The sequence below is a fragment of the Macaca thibetana genome, chromosome 7, assembly GCF_024542745.1.
Source record: "Macaca thibetana thibetana isolate TM-01 chromosome 7, ASM2454274v1, whole genome shotgun sequence".
NCBI classification, from domain to species: Eukaryota; Metazoa; Chordata; class Mammalia; order Primates; family Cercopithecidae; genus Macaca; species Macaca thibetana.
Window position 1 is genome coordinate 155,621,899 of NC_065584.1, and position 20,930 is coordinate 155,642,828.

The window sequence follows — 20,930 nt, forward strand, 5'->3', positions numbered from 1 at the left end:
TTGTTAAGTTGGGCATCATTAAAATTAAAAACATCTGTCCTGTGAAAGACACTGTTAAGAGAATGAAAAGACAAGCCACAGACTGGGATAAATATTTGCAAAACATATATCTGATAAAAGACTTGTATCCAAATTTTCAAAAAAATCTTAAAATTCCCCAGTAAGAAAAGAAAGAATCCAATTTAAAATGGGCAAAAGAGCTGAAAACACAAAGAAGATACATGGATGGCAAGTATGCATATGAAAAAATGCTCAGCATCTTTTGTCATTAGAGAATTGCATATTAAAACAATGAGATACCACTATGTACCTCTTGGAGTGGCTGAAATCCCAGAACACAGATACCAAATGCCGGTGAGGATGGGAGCTGTCAAGATTGCAAGATGATACAGCCACTTTGGAAGGCAGTTTGGCGGTTTCTTACAAAGCTAAAATAAACATAGTCTTACTGTAATATCCAGCAGTTATACTCTTGGGTATTTATCCATTTGGGTTGAAAACTTATGCCCACACAAAAAGTTGCAGGTGAATATTTACAACAGCTTTATTCATAATCAACAAAAACTGGAAGCAGCCAAGATGTCCTCAGTAGGTGAGTGGATAAAGAAACTATGGTACATCCATACAATGGAATATTGCTCAGTGAGGAAAAGAAATGAGCTATGAAGGCACAGAAAGACATCGATGAAACTTAAATGCATATTGCTAAGTGAAAGAAGACAATCTAAAAAGGCTACATATTACATGATTCCAAGTATACAACATTCTAGAAATGGCAGAACTGTAGTGACAGTAGAAAGATCAGTGGTTGCCAGTGATATGGGAGGAGGAGAGGAGATCAAATGGCTAAAGTACAGCAGATTTTTCTAGTGTCATGAAACAGTTCTCTAAGATACTTTTTTTTTTTTAAATTATACTTTAAGTTCTAGGGTACATGTGCATAACGTGCAGGTTTGTTACCTATGTATGCTTGTGCCATGTTGGTGTGCTGCACCCATCAACTCGTCAGCACCCATCAACTCATCATTTACATCAGGTATAACTCCCAATGCAATCCCTCCCCCCTCCCCCATCCCCGTGATAGGCCCCGGTGTGTGATGTTCCCCTTCCCGAGTCCAAGTGATCTCATTGTTCAGTTCCCACATATGAGTGAGAACATGTGGTGTTTGGTTTTCTGTTCTTGTGATAGTTTGCTGAGAATGATGGTTTCCAGCTGCATCCATGTCCCTACAAAGGACACAAACTCATCCTTTTTTATGGCTGCATAGTATTCCATGGTGTATATGTGCCACATTTTCTTAATCCAGTCTGTCACTGATGGACATTTGGGTTGATTCCAAGTCTTTGCTATTGTGAATAGTGCCGCAATAAACATATGTGTGCATGTGTCTTTATAGCAGCATGATTTATAATCCTTTGGGTATATACCCAATAATGGGATGGCTGGGTCATATGGTACTTCTAGTTCTAGATCCCTAGTTCTAGATCCTTGAGGAATCGCCATACTGTTTTCCATAATGGTTGAACTAGTTTACAATCCCACCAACAGTGTAAAAGTGTTCCTATTTCTCCACATCCTCTCCAGCACCTGTTGTTTCCTGACTTTTTAATGATTGCCATTCTAACTGGTGTGAGATGGTATCTCATTGTGGTTTTGATTCGCATTTCTCTGATGGCCAGTGATGATGAGCATTTTTTCATGTGTCTGTTGGCTGTATGAATGTCCTCTTTTGAGAAATGTCTGTTCATATCCTTTGCCCACTTTTTGATGGGGTTGTTTGTTTTTTTCTTGTAAATTTGTTTGAGTTCTTTGTAGGTTCTGGATATTAGCCCTTTGTCAGATGAGTAGATTGCACAAATTTTCTCCCATTCTGTAGGTTGCCTGTTCACTCTGATGGTAGTTTCTTTTGCTGTGCAGAAGCTCTTTAGTTTCATTAGATCCCATTTGTCAATTTTGGCTTTTGTTGCCGTTGCTTTTGGTGTTTTAGACATGAAGTCCTTGCCCATGCCTATGTCCTGAATGGTATTACCTAGGTTTTCTTCTAGGCTTTTTATGGTATTAGGTCTAACATTTAAGTCTCTAATCCATCTTGAATTAATTTTCGTATAAGGAGTAAGGAAAGGATCCAGTTTCAGCTTTCTACTTACAGCTAGCCAGTTTTCCCAGCACCATTTATTAAATAGGGAATCCTTTCCCCATTTCTTGTTTTTCTCAGGTTTATCAAAGATCAGATGGCTGTAGATGTGTGGTATTATTTCTGAGGACTCTGTTCTGTTCCATTGGTCTATATCTCTGTTTTGGTACCAGTACCATGCTGTTTTGGTTGCTGTAGCCTTATAGTATAGTTTGAAGTCAGGTAGCGTGATGCCTCCAGCTTTGTTCTTTTGACTTAGGATTGTCTTGGAGATGTGGGCTCTTTTTTGATTCCATATGAACTTTAAAGCAGTTTTTTCCAATTCTGTGAAGAAACTCATTGGTAGCTTGATGGGGATGGCATTGAATCTATAAATTACCTTGGGCAGTATGGCCATTTTCACGATATTGATTCTTCCTATCCATGAGCATGGTATGTTCTTCCATTTGTTTATGTCCTCTTTTATTTCACTGAGCAGTGGTTTGTAGTTCTCCTTGAAGAGGTCCTTTACATCCCTTGTAAGTTGGATTCCTAGATATTTTATTCTCTTTGAAGCAATTGTGAATGGAAGTTCATTCCTGATTTGGCTCTCTGTTTGTCTGTTACTGGTGTATAAGAATGCTTGTGATTTTTGCACATTAATTTTGTATCCTGAGACTTTGCTGAAGTTGCTTATCAGCTTAAGGAGATTTTGGGCTGAGACAATGGGGTTTTCTAAATATACAATCATGTCATCTGCAAACAGGGACAATTTGACTTCTTCTTTTCCTAAGTGAATACCCTTTATTTCTTTCTCTTGCCTGATTGCCCTAGCCAGAACTTCCAACACTATGTTGAATAGGAGTGGTGAGAGAGGGCATCCCTGTCTTGTGCCAGTTTTCAAAGGGAATTTTTCCAGTTTTTGCCCATTCAGTATGATGTTGGCTGTGGATTTGTCATAAATAGCTCTTATGATTTTGAGATACGTTCCATCAATACCGAATTTATTGAGAGTTTTTAGCATGAAGGGCTGATGAATTTTGTCAAAGGCCTTTTCTGCATCTATTGAGATAATCATGTGGTTTTTGTCTTTGATTCTGTTTATATGCTGGATTACGTTTATTGATTTGCGTATGTTGAACCAGCCTTGCATCCCAGGGATGAAGCCAACTTGATCATGGTGGATAAGCTTTTTGATGTGCTGCTGGATCCGGTTTGCCAGTATTTTATTGAGGGTTTTTGCATCGATGTTCTTCAGGGATATTGGTCTAAAATTCTCTTTTTTTGTTGTGTCTCTGCCAGGCTTTGGTATCAGGATGATGTTGATCTCATAAAATGAGTTAGGGAGGATTCCCTCTTTCTCTATTGATAGGAATACTTTCAGAAGGAATGGTACCAGCTCCTCCTTGTACCTCTGGTAAAATTCAGCTGTGAATCCATCTGGTCCTGGACTTTTTTTGGTTGGTAGGCTATTAATTATTGCCTCAATTTCAGAGCCTGCTATTGGTCTATTCAGGGATTCAGCTTCTTCCTGGTTTAGTCTTGGGAGAGTGTAAGTGTCCAGGAAATTATCCATTTCTTCTAGATTTTCTAGTTTATTTGTGTAGAGGTGTTTATAGTATTCTCTGGTGGTAGTTTGTATTTCTGTGGGGTCGGTGGTGCTTTCCCCTTTATCATTTTTTATTGCGTCTATTTGATTCTTCTCTCTTTTCTTCTTTATTAGTCTTGCTAGTGGTCTATCAATTTTGTTGATCTTTTCAAAAAACCAACTCCTGGATTCATTGATTTTTTTGGAGGGTTTTTTATGTCTCTATCTCCTTCAGTTCTGCTCTGATCTTAGTTATTTCTTGCCTTCTGCTAGCTTTTGAATATGTTTGCTCTTGCTTCTCTAGTTCTTTTAATTGTGATGCTAGGGTGTCAATTTTAGATCTTTCCAGCTTTCTCTTGTGGGCATTTAGTGCTATAAATTTCCCTCTACACACTGCTTTAAATGTGTCCCAGAGATTCTGGTACGTTGTATCTTTGTTCTCATTGGTTTCAAAGAACATCTTTATTTCTGCCTTCATTTCGTTGTGTACCCAGTAGTCATTCAGGAGCAGGTTATTCAGTTTCCATGTAGTTGAGCGGTTTTGATTGAGTTTCTTAGTCCTGAGTTCTAGTTTGATTGCACTGTGGTCTGAGAGACAGTTTGTTATAATTTCTGTTCTTGTACATTTGCTGAGGAGTGCTTTACTTCCAATTATGTGGTCAATTTTCGAATAAGTGTGATGTGGTGCTGAGAAGAATGTATATTCTGTTGATTTGGGGTGGAGAGTTCTGTAGATGTCTATTAGGTCTGCTTGCTGCAGAGATGAGTTCAATTCCTGGATATCCTTGTTAACTTTCTGTCTCGTTGATCTGTCTAATGTTGACAGTGGAGTGTTGAAGTCTCCCATTATTATTGTAGGGGAGTCTAAGTCTCTTTGTAAGTCTCTAAGGACTTGCTTTATGAATCTGGGTGCTCCTGTATTGGGTGCATATATATTTAGGATAGTTAGCTCTTCCTGATGAATTGATCCCTTTACCATTATGTAATGGCCTTCTTTGTCTCTTTTGATCTTTGATGGTTTAAAGTCTGTTTTATCAGAGACTAGTATTACAACCCCTGCTTTTTTTTGTTCTCCATTTGCTTGGTAGATCTTCCTCCATCCCTTTATTTTGAGCTTATGTATGTCTCTGCATGTGAGATGGGTCTCCTGAATACAGCAGACTGATGGGTCTTGACTCTTTATCCAGTTTGCCAGTCTTTGTCTTTTAATTGGAGCATTTAGTCCATTTACATTTAAGGTTAATATTGTTATGTGTGAACTTGATCCTGCCATTATGATATTAACTGGTTATTTTGCTTGTTAGTTGATGCAGTTACTTCCTAGCCTCGATGGTCTTTACATTTTGGCATGTTTTTGCAATGGCTGGTACCGGTTGTTCCTTTCCATGTTTAGTGCTTCCTTCAGGGTCTCTTGTAAGGCAGGCCTGGTGGTGACAAAATCTCTAAGCATTTGCTTATCTGTAAAGGATTTTATTTCTCCTTCACTTATGAAACTTAGTTTGGCTGGATATGAAATTCTGGGTTTAAAATTCTTTTCTTTAAGAATGTTGAATATTGGCCCCCACTGTCTTCTGGCTTGTAGAGTTTCTGCCGAGAGATCTGCCGTTAGTCTGATGGGCTTCCCTTTGTGGGTAACCCGACCTTTCTCTCTGGCTGCCCTTAAGACTTTTTCCTTCATTTCAACTTTGGTGAATCTGGCAATTATGTGTCTTGGAGTTGCTCTTCTCGAGCAGTATCTTTGTGGTGTTCTCTGTATTTCCTGAATTTGAATGTTGGCCTGCCCTACTAGGTTGGGGAAGTTCTCCTGGATGATATCCTGAAGAGTGTTTTCCAACTTGGTTCCATTTTCCCCCTCACTTTCAGGCACCCCAATCAGACGTAGATTTGGTCTTTTTACATAATCCCATACTTCTTGGAGGCTTTGTTCATTTCTTTTTCTTCTTTTTTCTTTTGGTTTCTCTTCTTGCTTCATTTCATTCATTTGATCCTCAATCGCTGATACTCTTTCTTCCAGTTGATCGAGTCGGTTACTGAAGCTTGTGCATTTGTCACGTATTTCTCCTGTCATGGTTTTCATCTCTGTCCGTTTGTTTATGGCCTTCTCTGCATTAATTATTCTGGTTACCAATTCTTCCACTTTTTAAAAGATTTTTAGTTTCTTTGCGCTGGGTACATAATTTCTCCTTTAGCTCTGAGAAGTTTGATGGACTGAAGCCTTCTTCTCTCATCTCTTCAAAGTCATTCTCCGTCCAGCTTTGATCCGTTGCTGGCGATGAGCTGCATTCCTTTGGAGGGGGAGATGCGCTCTTATTTTTTGAATTTCCAGCTTTTCTGCCCTGCTTTTTCCCCATCTTTGTGGTTTTATCTGCTTCTGGTCTTTGATGATGGTGACGTACTGATGGGGTTTTTGTGTGGGTGTCCTTTCTGTTTGTTAGTTTTCCTTCTAATAGTCAGGACCCTCAGCTGTAGGTCTGTTGGAGATTGCTTGAGGTCCACTCCAGACCCTGTTTGCCTGGGTGTCAGCAGCAGAGGCTGCAGAAGATAGAATACTGCTGAACAGCGAGTGTACCTGTCTGATTCTTGCTTTGGAAGCTTCCTCTCAGGGGTGTACTCCACCGTGTGAGGTGTGGGGTGTCGGTCTGCCCCTAGTGGAGGATGTCTCCCAGTTAGGCTACTCAGGGGTCAGGGACCCACTTGAGCAGGCAGTCTGTCCGTTCTCAGATCTCAACCTCTGTGTTAGGAGATCCACCGCTCTCTTCAAAGCTGTCAGACAGAGTCGTTTGCGTCTGCAGAGGTTTCTACTGCTTTTTGTTGTTGTTGTTGTTTAGCTGTGTCCTGTTCCCAGAGTTGGAGTCTACAGAGACTGGCAGGCCTCCTTGAACTGCTGTGAGCTCTACCCAGTTCCACCTCCCAGGGCTTTGTTTAGCTATTTAAGCCTCAGCCATGGCGGGTGCCCCTCCCCCAGCCTCGCTGCTGCCTTGGGGTTAGATCGCAGACTGCTGTTCTAGCAATGAGGAAGGCTTCGTGGGCATGGGACCCTCCCGGCCAGGTGTAGGATATAATCTCCTGGTATGCCTGTTTGCTTAAAGCGCAGTATTGGGGTGGGAGTTACCTGATTTTCCAGGTGTTGTGTGTCTCAGTTCCCCTGGCTAGGAAAAGGGATTCCCTTCCCCCTTGTGCTTCCCAGGTGAGGTGATGCCTCGCCCTGCTTCAGCTCTCGCTGGTCGGGCTGCAACAACTGACCAGCACCGATTGTCCGGCACTCCCCAGTGAGATGAACCCAGTACCTCAGTTGATAATGCAGAAATCACCTGTCTTCTGTGTCTGTCACGCTGGGAGCTGGAGACTGGAGCTGTTCCTATTCAGCCATCTTGCTCCGCCCCCTCTAAGATACTTTAATGGTGGATACATGACATTATGCATTTGTCAAAGCCTGTAGAAATTTACATAATAAAAAGTAAGCCTTAATATATGCAAATTTTTAAAAATCACTTAGGAGTTTAGAGGATCTCAGAAAGGAATGCAGACTGACAAGAGAATCTAACTGCATTACAAATATATGAAACAACCTCCCTAAAGGGGTGGGGGAAAAGGCACTGACCTAAGAAACTTTGGAAATGAGCCTGTAAGACTAAATGCAAAAGCAATTACACCTAATCATTGTACTTCAGTTGATAAAGTTGTTTCTCGTTGGGGGTACACATTAAAAATTCTGATACCTCTATACATACATACTGGAATTGAATAATTAAGTAAATGGAGAGTTGATGGTTTGAAGCCAAACTTCTTGTTGAAGTAGAAACTTTCAGATAAGCAAGGGAAAGAGGCTGGAATGGTTCATTTGGTGATGGATTAGAGCTGGAAACATCAGTATGAACTCATCTTTAGCTTAATATAGACACAGATGGCACAGATAGTTACTTAGAGAAATATTTATAGATATATGCATATACACAGGTTTCTGTACACACATATATTTTTTTGCTGTGTCAGCTGAGAGGAACTAAAGGAAATGACCCCACAGTAGCAAGAAGTACACTTAGCCCCCAGATCTTTGTTTCTAATACTAGCCTCCAATAAAATGAACTATGGCTCCTCAGAAATGGCTGATACTAGGACCATGGCAGGAATTAGTCTAGAAAATACTTGAGTCAAAATCTTGTAGTGCCAGAAAGTAAGAAAGTGCTCAGAAAAAGAAAAAAAAATCCACATCGATGGGAGCCAAAGGGGCATAGGAGCCAATTGCAAGAGCTTCCAATGGCCAAAGCTGGAACAATTTGAACAACAAAATAGTAAAATTGTATTGGATAATAACCCAAAGCATAAAATAAATATACATGAGTTCAGACTCTCTGTCCTCAAGGAGGAGGAGCTTAACTTCCCACTCCCTAAGTGTGGGCTGCACATGGTGACTTCCTTACAAATAGTTGAGTATGAAAAGGAGAGGATGCAATGGTAACTTTACATTGGAGAAACCTGAAGAACATAATCTCAGCCTCAGCCTTGAACATGTTGATCAGGGTCAACATCAACAGTAATAAGTCATATTAATAATATATACCAACTGGGCATAGTGATCATGCCTGTTAATTCCAGCACTTTGGGGGGCCAAGGAGTTCAAGACCAGATTGGGCAACATAGTGAGACCCTTTTCATTTTGTAGACAAAATAAAAAGTAAAACATTAGCCACACATGATGGTACACACCTGTAGTTCCAACTACTTGGGTTGCTCAGGTGGAAGGATTGCTTGAGCCCAAGAGTTTGAGGTTAGGATGAGTTATGATTGCACCACTGAAACCCAGCCTGGATGACGGAGTGAGACCTGGTCTCAAAGAAAAAAAAAAAAAGGAGTTATCTTAACCCCCATCTAATCATGAGAAAAATATCAGACAAATCCTAATAGAGGGTCATCCTACAAAATAACTGATGAGTATTCCTCGAAACTGTCAAGTCATCAAAAACAAGGCAAGTCTGAGAAATTGACACAGCCAAGAGAGCCTCAGGAGGTATGACAACTAAATGTAATATGATATCCTCCATGGGATCCTGGAACAGAAAAAGGACATTAGATAAAAACTAAGGGAAACCTGGATAAAATAGGGGCTTTAGCTACTAAGAATATGTTTATATTGGTTGATTAATTGTAACAAATGTACTATACTAACACAAGATGTTAACAATAGGGGAAACTGGGTATGGGGTATATGAGAACTCTCTGTACTATCTTCTTAATTTTTCTGTAAATCTAAAACTGTCCTAAAAGTAAAGTCTATTAAAAATGAAAGCATCATTTTAAGACCTCAGAATAATCAGTGGTTTCTGTCTCTCCTGCAGTTTTGACAGTGTTTCTTGCCTTGCTGACTCTTCTTCCCTCTCTGACATCACCTTTGATGGCAATCCCATAGCTCAAGAGTCATGGTACAAACACACTGTCCTTCAGAATATGATGCAGCTGCGCCAGCTAGATATGAAGAGAATCACGGTGAGAACCCTTCCAAAGTGTTCACCATGTTGTTGTCCTTAGTGTGGATTAGGAAATTGGGGGGCATATTCTTTGCTTGAAATGCTTCTTAATTTTACTGAACTATGGGTTATCATGATTGTATACTTCATAATTGCAGTTATGTAGTTTTTACTGCCTGACCCCATCCCCAGTTTAATTGAACAGGACTTTAAAAATTCCTAGCCTTCTGTTTAAATTAATCATCATGTTTATTTTTCATTCTTGCTTAATATCCAACTAATAATTTATTTTGAAATGAATGAGTGAGAATTTTGTTAAGTTACAACGCGTAGTGGTTAAGAGCATGGACACTGGAGCCAGATTGCCTGCATCTGAATTCTGGCTTGACTGCTTTCTAGCCATAGGCCTTTGGCAACGTATTTAACCTTTGTATACCTCATTTTACTCAAAGTAAAATGGGGATCAGAATTATGTCATAGGGTTGTCGTGAAGATAAAATAAAGTACTACTACACCTTAAAAAATAAGGTACTACACCTTAGACTGCGAGGCTTTTAGGAGGCATTTGTATGTAGTTGTTATTGTTGATGTTATACCTCCCAAAGTAGCTACCTCTTTTTATTCATTGTATCTCCATGTTAAGATATTTTCTACACTTAGGTGTTTTAATATGGTTTCTGATCTAAGTGGAATGCTGTGCACAATATCCCCCTCTTTTTAGGTGTACAATGTGTATTAGCATATTATAGGCTCCAAGAAGTTCTGCAATTAAATAAACTTATTTAACTTTGTTTCTTTGACCAGGTTTATTTGTTATTAGAAAATGCATTTTAATAATCTCAGTTCGATAGTCTCTGACCTAGAAAAATATCCTAAGCCTCTACCTATTTTCTCTCTTCTGAACTGCTGTTTTTCATGTGAATTCTGATGATCACCTAGGTTTATGCAGTTGCCAACTGACCTATTTCTTTGTATATTAGGATCACAATGTGTGCAGTTTTCATTTATGCCTCAGCAATACTGTGGACCTCTAAGTTGGCTAGCTAATAGCTAAAAGTGTGGATGAATTGATGGATACCAGAGGTCTTCTAGGGTTCTGCCTCTCTCTCTATTCCATGGTGGAGCTATGGTTCTTTGTCCTCTTAGTTAATTCGGCTCTATAGTGTCAACACTGTTTCATACTTTTGTGGTAACTCTTTACCCTTATCGCCATGTCTTTCTTAGTTAAGCATCTTTGCTACTTCTTAAATTGCTCTTTCTAATGAGGTTGAGATGAGTGGGATAAGAGTTAGAGCTAGCTCATTTATATAAATTAGTACTTAATTATGTGGTATGTTCCTCATAGTGAATTTATTTGTCATTCTTGTCTACCCAAACAATATATAGTCTTTAAGGGCAGAAACCATTCTTCTTTCTTGCCTGGCACCTACAGATTACTAACATCTAATTCTCACACCACATTCAACTTTTACTAGTTATGTCAATATTGTTCTTTATAGCATAAAGATGCAATTTAGAATTATACATTGCATTATAGATGAATTTTGTTGTCATGTCTCTAAAGTCATCATTTTTCTGGAACTATTTCTCATTCTTTCTTTGATTTTCATGACTGATATTTATGAAGATTACAGGTCAGTTTTTTTGTAGAATGACCCTCAATTCAGATTTTTTGATGTTTCCTCATGATTAATTTTTACTTATAGGTTTTTGGCATTAATATCATATTAGTGATTTTGTATTCTTCTCATTGCATCTTAGACCAGCATGTTTTACAACATGTTATTCATATTTATCTCTTTATTGAGGATGCTTACTTTAGGAAGATTTCTATCAAACTTTTCTTTGTGAAGTTTCTCTTTTTCCCTTTGTAATCCCATTCCTCATAAAAATTTAAATTTATTCATTCATTCATATCTATATGGACTTACGGTATTTAGTCTCACCTTTTGTTTATAACTTTTTAGTAATTTTAATGTCGAAGCTGTACCTTTTTAAAGGACTTTTTATAACAAATGTCAGCAAACAGCCTATGAGCTGGCTACCTGTTTTTGTAAATAAAGTTGTATTGGAACACAGTGATGCCCATTCATTTATGTATTATCTATGTCTGCTTTGATGCTGCAACGGCAGAGTCAAGTAGTTGCTATGGATACTATATGGCCTACAAGCCCAAAATATTTATTATCTGGCTGAAAAAGTTTGCTGATGCCAGTAACTATTTTTGCTTTTTAAGAAACAATATCTTAATTGAATTTTTGTGTAAATTACCATATAAACATTCTTACTGTGGTGGATTACACAAATATTTAATGAACTTCTGTGCATTGGGGCAGTGGTTCCTAAACTGCATGCAGAGGATGCTGCAGTGAACTCATAGGGAGTGAATATTTTTAACTTCCAAGGGAAACATAGTGAGATTTGACATTTGTGAGACTGTGAGCAAATTAGTAGCTCAAACAGTTTACCATTTCAACATTAGTTCACACTATATTTCTTTCAATCACATCCTATCTTTGAAAAGCTGAATTTTCAGTAGTTGTTGTAATAAAAATAAATACCTTGCCAAAATCAGTGTGGAACAGGAAATGAGGGTGGCAGTGTCCAATGTGATTCTCTGTTTGAGAAGTTGTATAACATCCTCCTGGTTCTACACATTCCATTGATAAGTAGCTGTGGTTATTTAAAAATGATATAAAATTTTTTCTTTCTATTTACATATGTTATTTTTTAATTGCTACTAAATTGCTAGACCATGAATACATACTAAATTGTTTGGACCTAACTATTTAGTAAACAGAGTTGTCACATATTTCTTTTGGCCTAGAGGCACTGGGAAAAAGTCCCTGAGACGCTTAGGTATCTTGAACTCAGGAGTTTCTGTACTAGGATATATATTAGACAATATAGATGAAAAGAGCAAAATCACAGTTCATGCTCTAAAATTAGTCATCTGCAGAGGCAACCATGCGGCCGGATTACAATGCAAAATGGCAATCTAGAGAGATGAGATTGCTAGATGAATCAATAGAGATATATGTTTGTGTCAACACACTTATACTCAGGGCAAAGTGATGTCAAAGAGCAAAGCAATCCCAAGTCTACCTGAAAAACAAAAAAGTTCCAAAGGAGAAAATGACTGACTCAAGACTTTAAGAGTGGTAAAGAAGAAGGAGAATGTATTTATGGAGAATAAAGGCATGCAAAATACAGAAGGAAGCTGAGAGAATATAGCAGCTGATAGCAGTTTAAAATGGCTAAGCATTGAATGTACATGGCTGAGGGGCATAGAGGGAGACAAGTATGTCTGACAGGCAAGGACAGGCAAAGGCTAGGGCATTTTATATCATAATAAGGAGTTTAGATTTTTGTCTTGGACATAGTAGGAGAAACCCTTGAAGAGTTTAAGGTAGTTAAATTGGATTTGCCTATTAAGAAGACTGTCTTTCTGGGTTCAGCCTTGAAGATGGATTGGAGAGGATGTGATGGGTGATGAGATGAGAAGCAAGATTAATCAGAGTAAGACTCTGGGCATCTGATCCAGAGGAATGGCAAGAGATAATATGATGCCATCTGTCACTGGCCTCAACTCCTATTTTGCTTTATCTTTCTTAAGAAGAATGGGTTTTAGTTTGTAAAGATTACATAAAGATTAATAAGATAAAAGTGAAACTTAGGATAGGTGAATAAATAAGTTGGAACTCAGGCCCATATCTAGAGCAAGGGTTGGCAAATTTTATCTATAAAAGACCTGATAGTAAATATTTTAGTCTTTGGGGCCTGCATATTCTCTGTTGAAACTACTCAGTTCTCCCATTGTAGTATGAAAAAAGGCATGGGCAATACATATATGAATAAGCATGACTCTGTTCCAAGAGAATGTTATTTAGAAAAACAGGTGGCTGACTTTGGCCTGTGTCCTAGAGTTTGGCAGTCCTTAATCTAGAGCACTGAATAAATCACTGAGCCATTGAGAGTTGTGTCTAGGTAGGGGTATAGAACAATGGAGCAGCTGAAAGGTAAGATGAACTAACTTTTTTTTTTTTTTTTTTGCAGTATTACTTTATTTATTTATTTTTTATTATACTTTAAGTTCTGGGATACATGTGCAGAACGTGCAGGTTTGTTACATAGGTATACATGTGCCATGGTGGTTTGCTGCACCCATCAACGCGTAATCTGCATTAGATATTTCTCCTAATTCTATCCCTCTCCTTGCCTCCATACCCCAACAGGCCCTGCTGTGTGATGTTCCCCTCCCTGTGCCCATGTGTTCTCATTGTTAAACTCCCACTTATGAGTAAGAACATGCAGTGTTTGGTTTTCTGTTCCTGTGTTAGTTTGCTGAGAATGATGGTTTCCAGCTTTATCCATGTCCCTGCAAAGGACATGAACTCATTCTTTTTTATGGTTGCATAGTATTCCATGGTGTATATGTGCCACATTTTCTTTTTTTTTTTTTTTTTTTTTTTTTTTGAGACAGAGTCTCGCTCTGTCGCCCAGGCTGGAGTGCAGTGGCCGGATCTCAGTTCACTGCAAGCTCCGCCTCCCGGGTTCAGGCCATTCTCCTGTCTCAGCCTCCTGAGTAGCTGGGACTACAGGCGCCTGCCACCTCGCCCGGCTAGTTTTTTGTATTTTTTAGTAGAGACGGGGTTTCACCGTGTTAGCCAGGATGGTCTCGATCTCCTGACCTAGTGATCCGCCCGTCTCGGCCTCCCAAAGTGCTGGGATTACAGGCTTGAGCCACCGCGCCCGGCCGTGCCACATTTTCTTTATCCAGCCTAAGATTGATGGGCATTTTGGTTCCAAGTCTTTGCTATTGTGAATAGTGCTGCAATAAACATATGTATGCATGTGTCTTTATAGTAGAATGACTTATAATACTTTGGGTATATACCCAGTAATGGGATTGCTGGGTCAAATGGTATTTCTAGTTCTAGATCCTTGAGGAATTGCCACACTGTCTTCCACAATGGTTGAACTAATTTACACTCCCACCAACAGTGTAAAAGCATTCCTATTTCTCCACATTCTCTCCCGCATCTGCTGTTTCCTGACTTTTTAATGATCACCATTCTAACTGGCGTGAGATGGTATCTCATTGTGGTTTGATTTGCATTTCTCTAATGACCAGTGATGATGAGCTTTTCTTCATGTTTGTTGGCTGCATAAATGTCTTCTTTTGAGAAGTGTCTGTTCATATGCTTCCCTCACTTTCTGGTGGGGTTGTTTTTTTCTTGTAAATTTGTTTATGTTCCTTGTAGATTCTGGATATTAGCCCTTTGTCAGATGGATCGATTGCAAAAATTTTCTTCTGTTCTGTAGGTTGCCTGCTCACTCTGATGATAGTTTCTTTTGCTGTGCAGAAGCTCTTTAGTTTAATTAGATCCCATTTGTCAATTTTGGCTTTTGTTGCCATTGCTTTTGGTGTTCTAGTCATGAAGTCTTTGCCCATGCCTATGGCCTGAATGGTATTGCCTAGGTTTTCTTCTAGGGTTTTCATGGTTTTAGGTCTTACGTTTAAGTCTTTAATCTATTTTGAGTTAATTTTTATTTAAGGTGTAAGGAAGGGGTCCAGTTTCAGTTTTCTGCATATGGCTAGCCACTTTTCCCAACACCATTTATTAAATTGGGAATCCTTTACCCATTGCTTGTTTTTGTCAAATTTGTCAAAGATAAGATGGTTGTAGATGTGTGGCATTATTTCTGAGGCCTCTGTTCTGTTCCATTGGTCTGTATATCTGTTTTGGTACCAGTATCATGTTGTTTTGGTTACTGTAGCCTTGTAGCATAGTTTGAAGTCAGGCAGCATGATGCCTCAAACTTTATTCATTTTCTTAGGATTGTCTTGGCTATGTGGGCTCTTTTTTGGTTGCATATGAAATTTAAAGTAGTTTTTTCTAATTCTATGAAGAAAGTCAATGGTAGCTTGATGGGAATAGCATTAAATATATAAATTACTTTGGGCAGTTTGGCCATTTTCCCGATATTGATTCTTCCTATCCACAAGCATGGAATGTTTTTCTATTTGTTTGTGTCCTCTCTTATTTCCTTGAGCAGTGGTTTTTAGTTCTCCTTGAAGAGCTCCTTCACATCCCTTGTAAGTTGTATTCCTAGGTATTTTATCCTGTTTGTAGCAATTGTGAATGGGAGTTTGCTCATGATTTGGCTCTCTGTTTGTCTATTATTGGTGTATAGGAATGCTTTTGATTTTTGGACATTGATTTTGTATCCTGAGACTTTGCTGATGTTGCTTATCAGCTTAAGGAGTTTTTGGGCTGAGACGATGGGATTTTCTAAACATACAATCATGTCATCTGCAAACAGAGATAATATGGCTTCCTCTCTTCCTATCTGAATATGCTTCATTTCTTTCTCTTGCATGATTGCCCTGGCCAGAACTTCCAATACTGTGTTGAATAGGAGTGGTGAGAGGGGGCATCCTTGTCTTGTGCCGGTTTTCAAAGGGAATGCGTCCAGCTTTTGCCCATTCAGTATGATATTGGCTATGGGTTTGTCATAAGTAACTCTTATTATTTTGCGATATGTTCTATCAGTGCCTAGTTTGTTGAGTGTTTTTAGCATGAAGCGGTGTTGAATTTTATCAAAGGCCTTTTCTGCATCTATTGAGATAATCATGTGGTTTTTGTCATTGGTTCTGTTTATGTGATGGATTATATTTATTGATTTGCATATTTTGAACCAGCCTTGCATCCCAGGGATGAAGCCGAGTTAATCGTGGTGGATAAGCTTTTTAATGTGCTGCTGGATTCGGTTTGCCAGTATTTTATTGAGGATTTTTGCATTGATGTTCATCAGGGATATTGGCCTGAAATTTTCTATTTTTTTGTTTTGTCTTTGCCAGGTTTTAGTATCAGGATGATGCTAGCCTCATAAAATGAGTTAGGGAGGAGTCCCTCTTTTCTATTGTTTAGAGTAGTTTCAGAAGGGATGGTACCAGCTCCTCTTTGTACCTCTGGTAGAATTCAGCTATGAATCCGTCTGGTCCTGGGCTTTTTCTTCATTGGTAGGCTATTAATTACTGCCTCAATTACAGAACTTGTTATTGGTCTATTCGGGGATTCAACTTCTTCGTGGTTTAGTCTTGGGAGGGTGTGTGTGTCCAGGAATTTATCTATTTCTTCTAGATTTTCTAGTTTATTTGCATAGAGGTGTTTATAGTATTCTCTGATGGTAGTTTGTATTTCTTTGGGATCGGTGGTGATCTCCCCTTTATCATTTTTTATTGTGTATATTTGATTCTTCTCTCTTCTTTTTCTTTATTAGTCTGGCTAGCAGTCTATCTATTTTGTTGATCTTTTCAAAAAACCAGCTCCTGGATTCATTGATTTTCTTTCAAGGGTTTTTCATGTCTCTATCTCCTTCAGTTCTGCTCTGATCTTAGTTATTTCTTGTCTTCTACTACCTTTTGAATTTGTTTGCTCTTGCTTCTCTAATTCTTTCAATTGTGATGTTAGGGTGTCAATTTTAGATCTTTCCCACTTTCTCTTATGGCCATTTAGTGCTGTAAATTTCCCTCTAAACACTGTGTTAGCACTCAGAGATTCTGGTACATCGTATCTTTGTTCTCATTGGTTTCAAAGAACTTCTTTATTTCTCCCTTAAATTCGTTATTTACCCAGTAGTCATTCAGGTGCAGGTTGTTCAGTTTCCATGTAGTTTTGCGATTTTGAGTGCGTTTCTTAATCCTGAGTTCTAATTGATTGCACTGTGGTCTGAGAGACTGTTTGTTATGATTTCCATTCTTTTGCATTTGCTGAGGAATGTTTTACTTCCAATTATGTGGTCGATTTTAGAATAAGTGTGATGTGGTGCTGAGAAGAATGTATATTCTGTTGATTTGGTGTGGAGAGTTTTGTAGATGTTTATTAGGTCCACATGGTCCAGAGCTGAGTTCAAGTCCTGAATATCCTTATTAAATTTCTGTCTCATTGATCTGTCTAATATTGACAATGGGCTGTTAAAGTCTCCCACTATTATTCTGTGGGAGTCTAAGTCTCCTTGTGGGTCTCTAAGAACTTGTTTTATGAATCTGGGTGCTTCTATATTGGGTGCATATATATTTAGGATGGTTAGCTCTTCTTGTTGAATTGATCCCTTTATTATTGCGCAATGCCCTTCTTTGTCTTTTTTGATCTTTGTTGGCTTAAAGTCTATTTTGTCAGAGACTAGGATTGCAACCCCTGCTTTTTTTTTTTTTTTTTTTTTTTTTTTTTTTTTTTTTTTTTTTGCTTTCATTTTCCTTGGTAAATCTTCCTCTATCCCTTTATTTTGAGCCTATGTGTGTCTTTGCACATGAGATGGGTCTCCTGAATATAGCACACCGATGAGTCTAGACTCTTTATCCAATTTGCCAGTCTGTTTCTTTTAATTGGGGCATTTAACCTGTTTACATTTAAGGTTAATATTGTTATGTGTGAACTTGATCCTGTAATTATGATGCTAGCGGGGTTTTTTTGTCCATTAGTTGATACAGTTTCTTCATAGTGTCGATGGTCTTTACATTTTGGTTTGTTTTTGCAGTGGCTGGTACTGTTTTTTCCTTTCCATATTTGGTGCTTCCTTTAGGAGCTCTTGTAAGGCAGGCCTGGTGGTGACAAAATCCCTCAGCATTTGCTTGTCTGTAAAGGATTTTATGTCTCCTTCACTTATGAAGCTTAGCTTGGCTGGATATGAAATTCTGGGTTGAAAATTCTTTTCTTTAAGAATGTTGAATATTGGCCCACACTCTCTTATGGCTTGTAGGGTTTCTGCAGAGAGATCCAATGTTAGTCTGATGGGCTCCCTTTTGTAGATAACCCGACCTTTCTCTCTGGCTGTGCTTAACATGTTTTCCTTCATTTCAACCTTGGTGTATCTGACAATTATATGTCTTGAGGTTGGTTTTCTCAAGGAGTATCTTTGTGGTGGTCTGTGTATTCCCTGAATTTGAATGTTGGCCTGTCTTGCTAGGTTGGGGAAGTTCCCCTGGGTAATATCCTGAAGTGTGTTTTCCAAGTTGTTTCCATTCTCCCCGTCACTTTTAGGTACAGCAATCAAATGTAGGTTTAGTCTTTTCACATAGTGCCATATTTCTTGGCTGCTTTGTTTATTCCTTTTCACTCTTTTTTTCTCTAATCTTGTCTTCATGCTTCATTTCATCAAGTTGATCTTCAGTCTCTGATATCCTTTATTCTGCATGATCAATTCAGCTATTGATACTTGTGTATGCTTCATGAAATTCTTGTGCTGTGTTTTTCAGCTCCATCAGGTCATTTATGTTCTTCTCTAAACTGGTTATTCTTGTTAGCAGTTCCTATAACATTTTTTCAAGGTTCTTAGCTTCATTCCATTGGGTTAGAACATGCTGCTTTAGCCTGGAGGAGTTTGTTACTACCCACCTTCTGAAGCCTACTTCTGTCAGTTTGTCAAACTCATTCTCCATCCAGTTTTGTTCCCTTGCTGGTGAGGAGTTGTGATCCTTTGGAGAAGAGGCATTCTGGTTTTTGGAATTTTCAGCCGTTTTGTGCTGTTTTTTCCTCATCTTCATGGATTTATCTACCTTTAGTCTTTGCTGTTGGTGACCTTCGGATGGAGTTTTTGCGTGGTTGTCCTTTTTGTTGATGTTGATGCTATTGCTTTCTGTTTGTTAGTTTTCCTTGTAACAGTCAGGCCCCTCTTCTGCAGGTCTGCTGGAATTTGCTGGAGGTCCACTCCAGACCTTGTTTGCCTGGGTGTCACCAGCAGAGGCTGCAGAACAGCAAACATTGCTGCCTGCTCTTTCCTCTGGAAGCTTCGTCCCAGAGGGGCACCCACCAGATGCCAGACGGAGCTCTCCTGTATGAAGTGTCTGTCAATCCATGCTGGGAGGTGTCTCCCCATCAGGAAGCAAGGGGGTCATGGACCCACTTGAGGAGGCAGTCTGTCCTTTAGCAGAGCTCGAGCACTCTTCTGGGAGATCCGCTGCTCTCTTCAGAGCTGGCAGGCAGGAACATTTAAGTCTGCTGAAACTGCACCCACAACCGCCACTTCCCGCAGGTGCTCTGTCCCAGGGAGATGGGAGTTCTATCTATAAGCCCCTGAGTGTGGCTGCTGCCTTTCTTTCAGAGATGCTGTGCTCATAGAGGAGGAATCTAAAGAGGCAGTCTGGCTCCAGTGACTTTGTGGCATGGTGGGTTTTCTTATCTCAAAAGTAGAGAATATAAATTCCACAAATTGTGGCAGTTAACTTGATGTTGATTATGAAATAAATTTAAATTTCATTAGTAAAAGATGGTTTGTGGCCCAGCATGGTGACTCACTCCTGTAATCCCAGTACTTTGGGAGGTTGAGGTGGGCAGATCATGAGGTCAGGAGATTGAGACCATCCTGGCCAACATGGTAAAATTCCATCTCTACTAAAAATACAAAAAATAACTGGGCATGGTGGTGTGTGCCTGTAATCCCAGCTACTCAGGAGGCTGAGGCAGGAGAATGGCATGAACCAGGGAGTTGGAGGTTGCGGTGAGCCAAGATCGCATCACTGCACTCCAGCCTGGTGACAGAAGGAGACTCTGTCTCAAAAGAAAATAATAAAATAAAAAGATGGTTTGTGAGTACTTGGGAATTGGTCACTAGGAGGCAGCATTAGCTCACTAAAAAACAATTCATTCCAGAAAAAAAATTAGTTTCCTGCCCTAGAAATTACAAATAAACCTTGTCAGAGGAGTGCTATAGACAGTGTTTTGGTATTTAAGCAAAACATTTGACAAAGTCTTTCATGGCATCATTTTGAGTAAATTATATGACATGGTTATATAGATTTTTGATTCAAGTGTACTTACAGAACATGAAGTAATGGATTAATGCCAGCCTTTAAAGAAATCTGTACTGGCATGCCATGAGGCTTTTTTCCTCCAGCCCATTCTATTCACGTTTTTATTAATGTCTAAGAGAAAATATTTGTTATTCTGGTAAAGTATGTGAATGACAGAAACTAGAGAAATTAGAGTTCTTGATATATTGGTTGATCAAATGAGAACCCAAAAGTACCTTCATAGTCTAGAACAGGGTTTGGCAAACTACAGCCTATGAGCTAGATCCATCTGGCAGCCCACTTTTTGTACAAGTTTCAAGCTAATAATGGTTTTTATATTTTCAAAGCATTGTAAAAAAAAAAAAGAAAGAAAGACCAACAAAGAAGGATATGAGATAGAGATCACATATAGCTCACAAAGCCTAAAATATTTATTATACTATCTGATCCTTTACAGAAAAAAGTTTGTTTATGCCTAGTCTAGAAAAGTAAGCAGAATTTAACAACATAAAAAAAATAGATGAATTGAAAATCCTGGACTTTACTCCATAGCAACAATCAAGCAAAACAATTCTTAGTACAAATATAGTATATTATAGAAGATTAGACTTAGCAGCATGTATTAAAGTGACTTGGAATTGCCAAATTCAAGTTGAATTAATTATGAGATGTGATTATTAAAAGTTAATATGGCTTAAAACTATTCATTTATGGAAAAAGAGAATTCAGAAAATGGAGACAGTCCCATCCCATTTTTTTCTACAATGGTCAGATTACACTGAACTATTACTAGTTTTAGAGGGCAGACAACAAACTAGAGCATTTCCAAAGAATCTGACATGATTAGTTGACAAAGGAGAAGACATAAGGAAGATATCCCAGTAATCTTCACCTGTTTTCACAACTATTCAAAAAAAAGAGAGAATAGACACATGTTGAGGGGCTAGAACAAGGACCCTTGTATAGAA

The 20,930-nt window shown here is 38.8% G+C and overlaps 1 protein-coding gene across 5 annotated transcripts in view; it reads left to right on the forward strand.

The window, feature by feature from the left end:
* The window catches only part of LRRC49 (leucine rich repeat containing 49), a 168,754-nt gene that overhangs the window by 69,458 nt on the left and 78,366 nt on the right, over positions 1-20,930 (forward strand). For all 5 annotated transcript variants that reach the window (XM_050796297.1, XM_050796298.1, XM_050796300.1 and 2 more), the window contains one exon: positions 9,039-9,186. In XM_050796297.1, the coding sequence (XP_050652254.1) occupies positions 9,039-9,186 (148 nt within the window). The remainder of the gene's footprint in view (positions 1-9,038; positions 9,187-20,930) is intronic.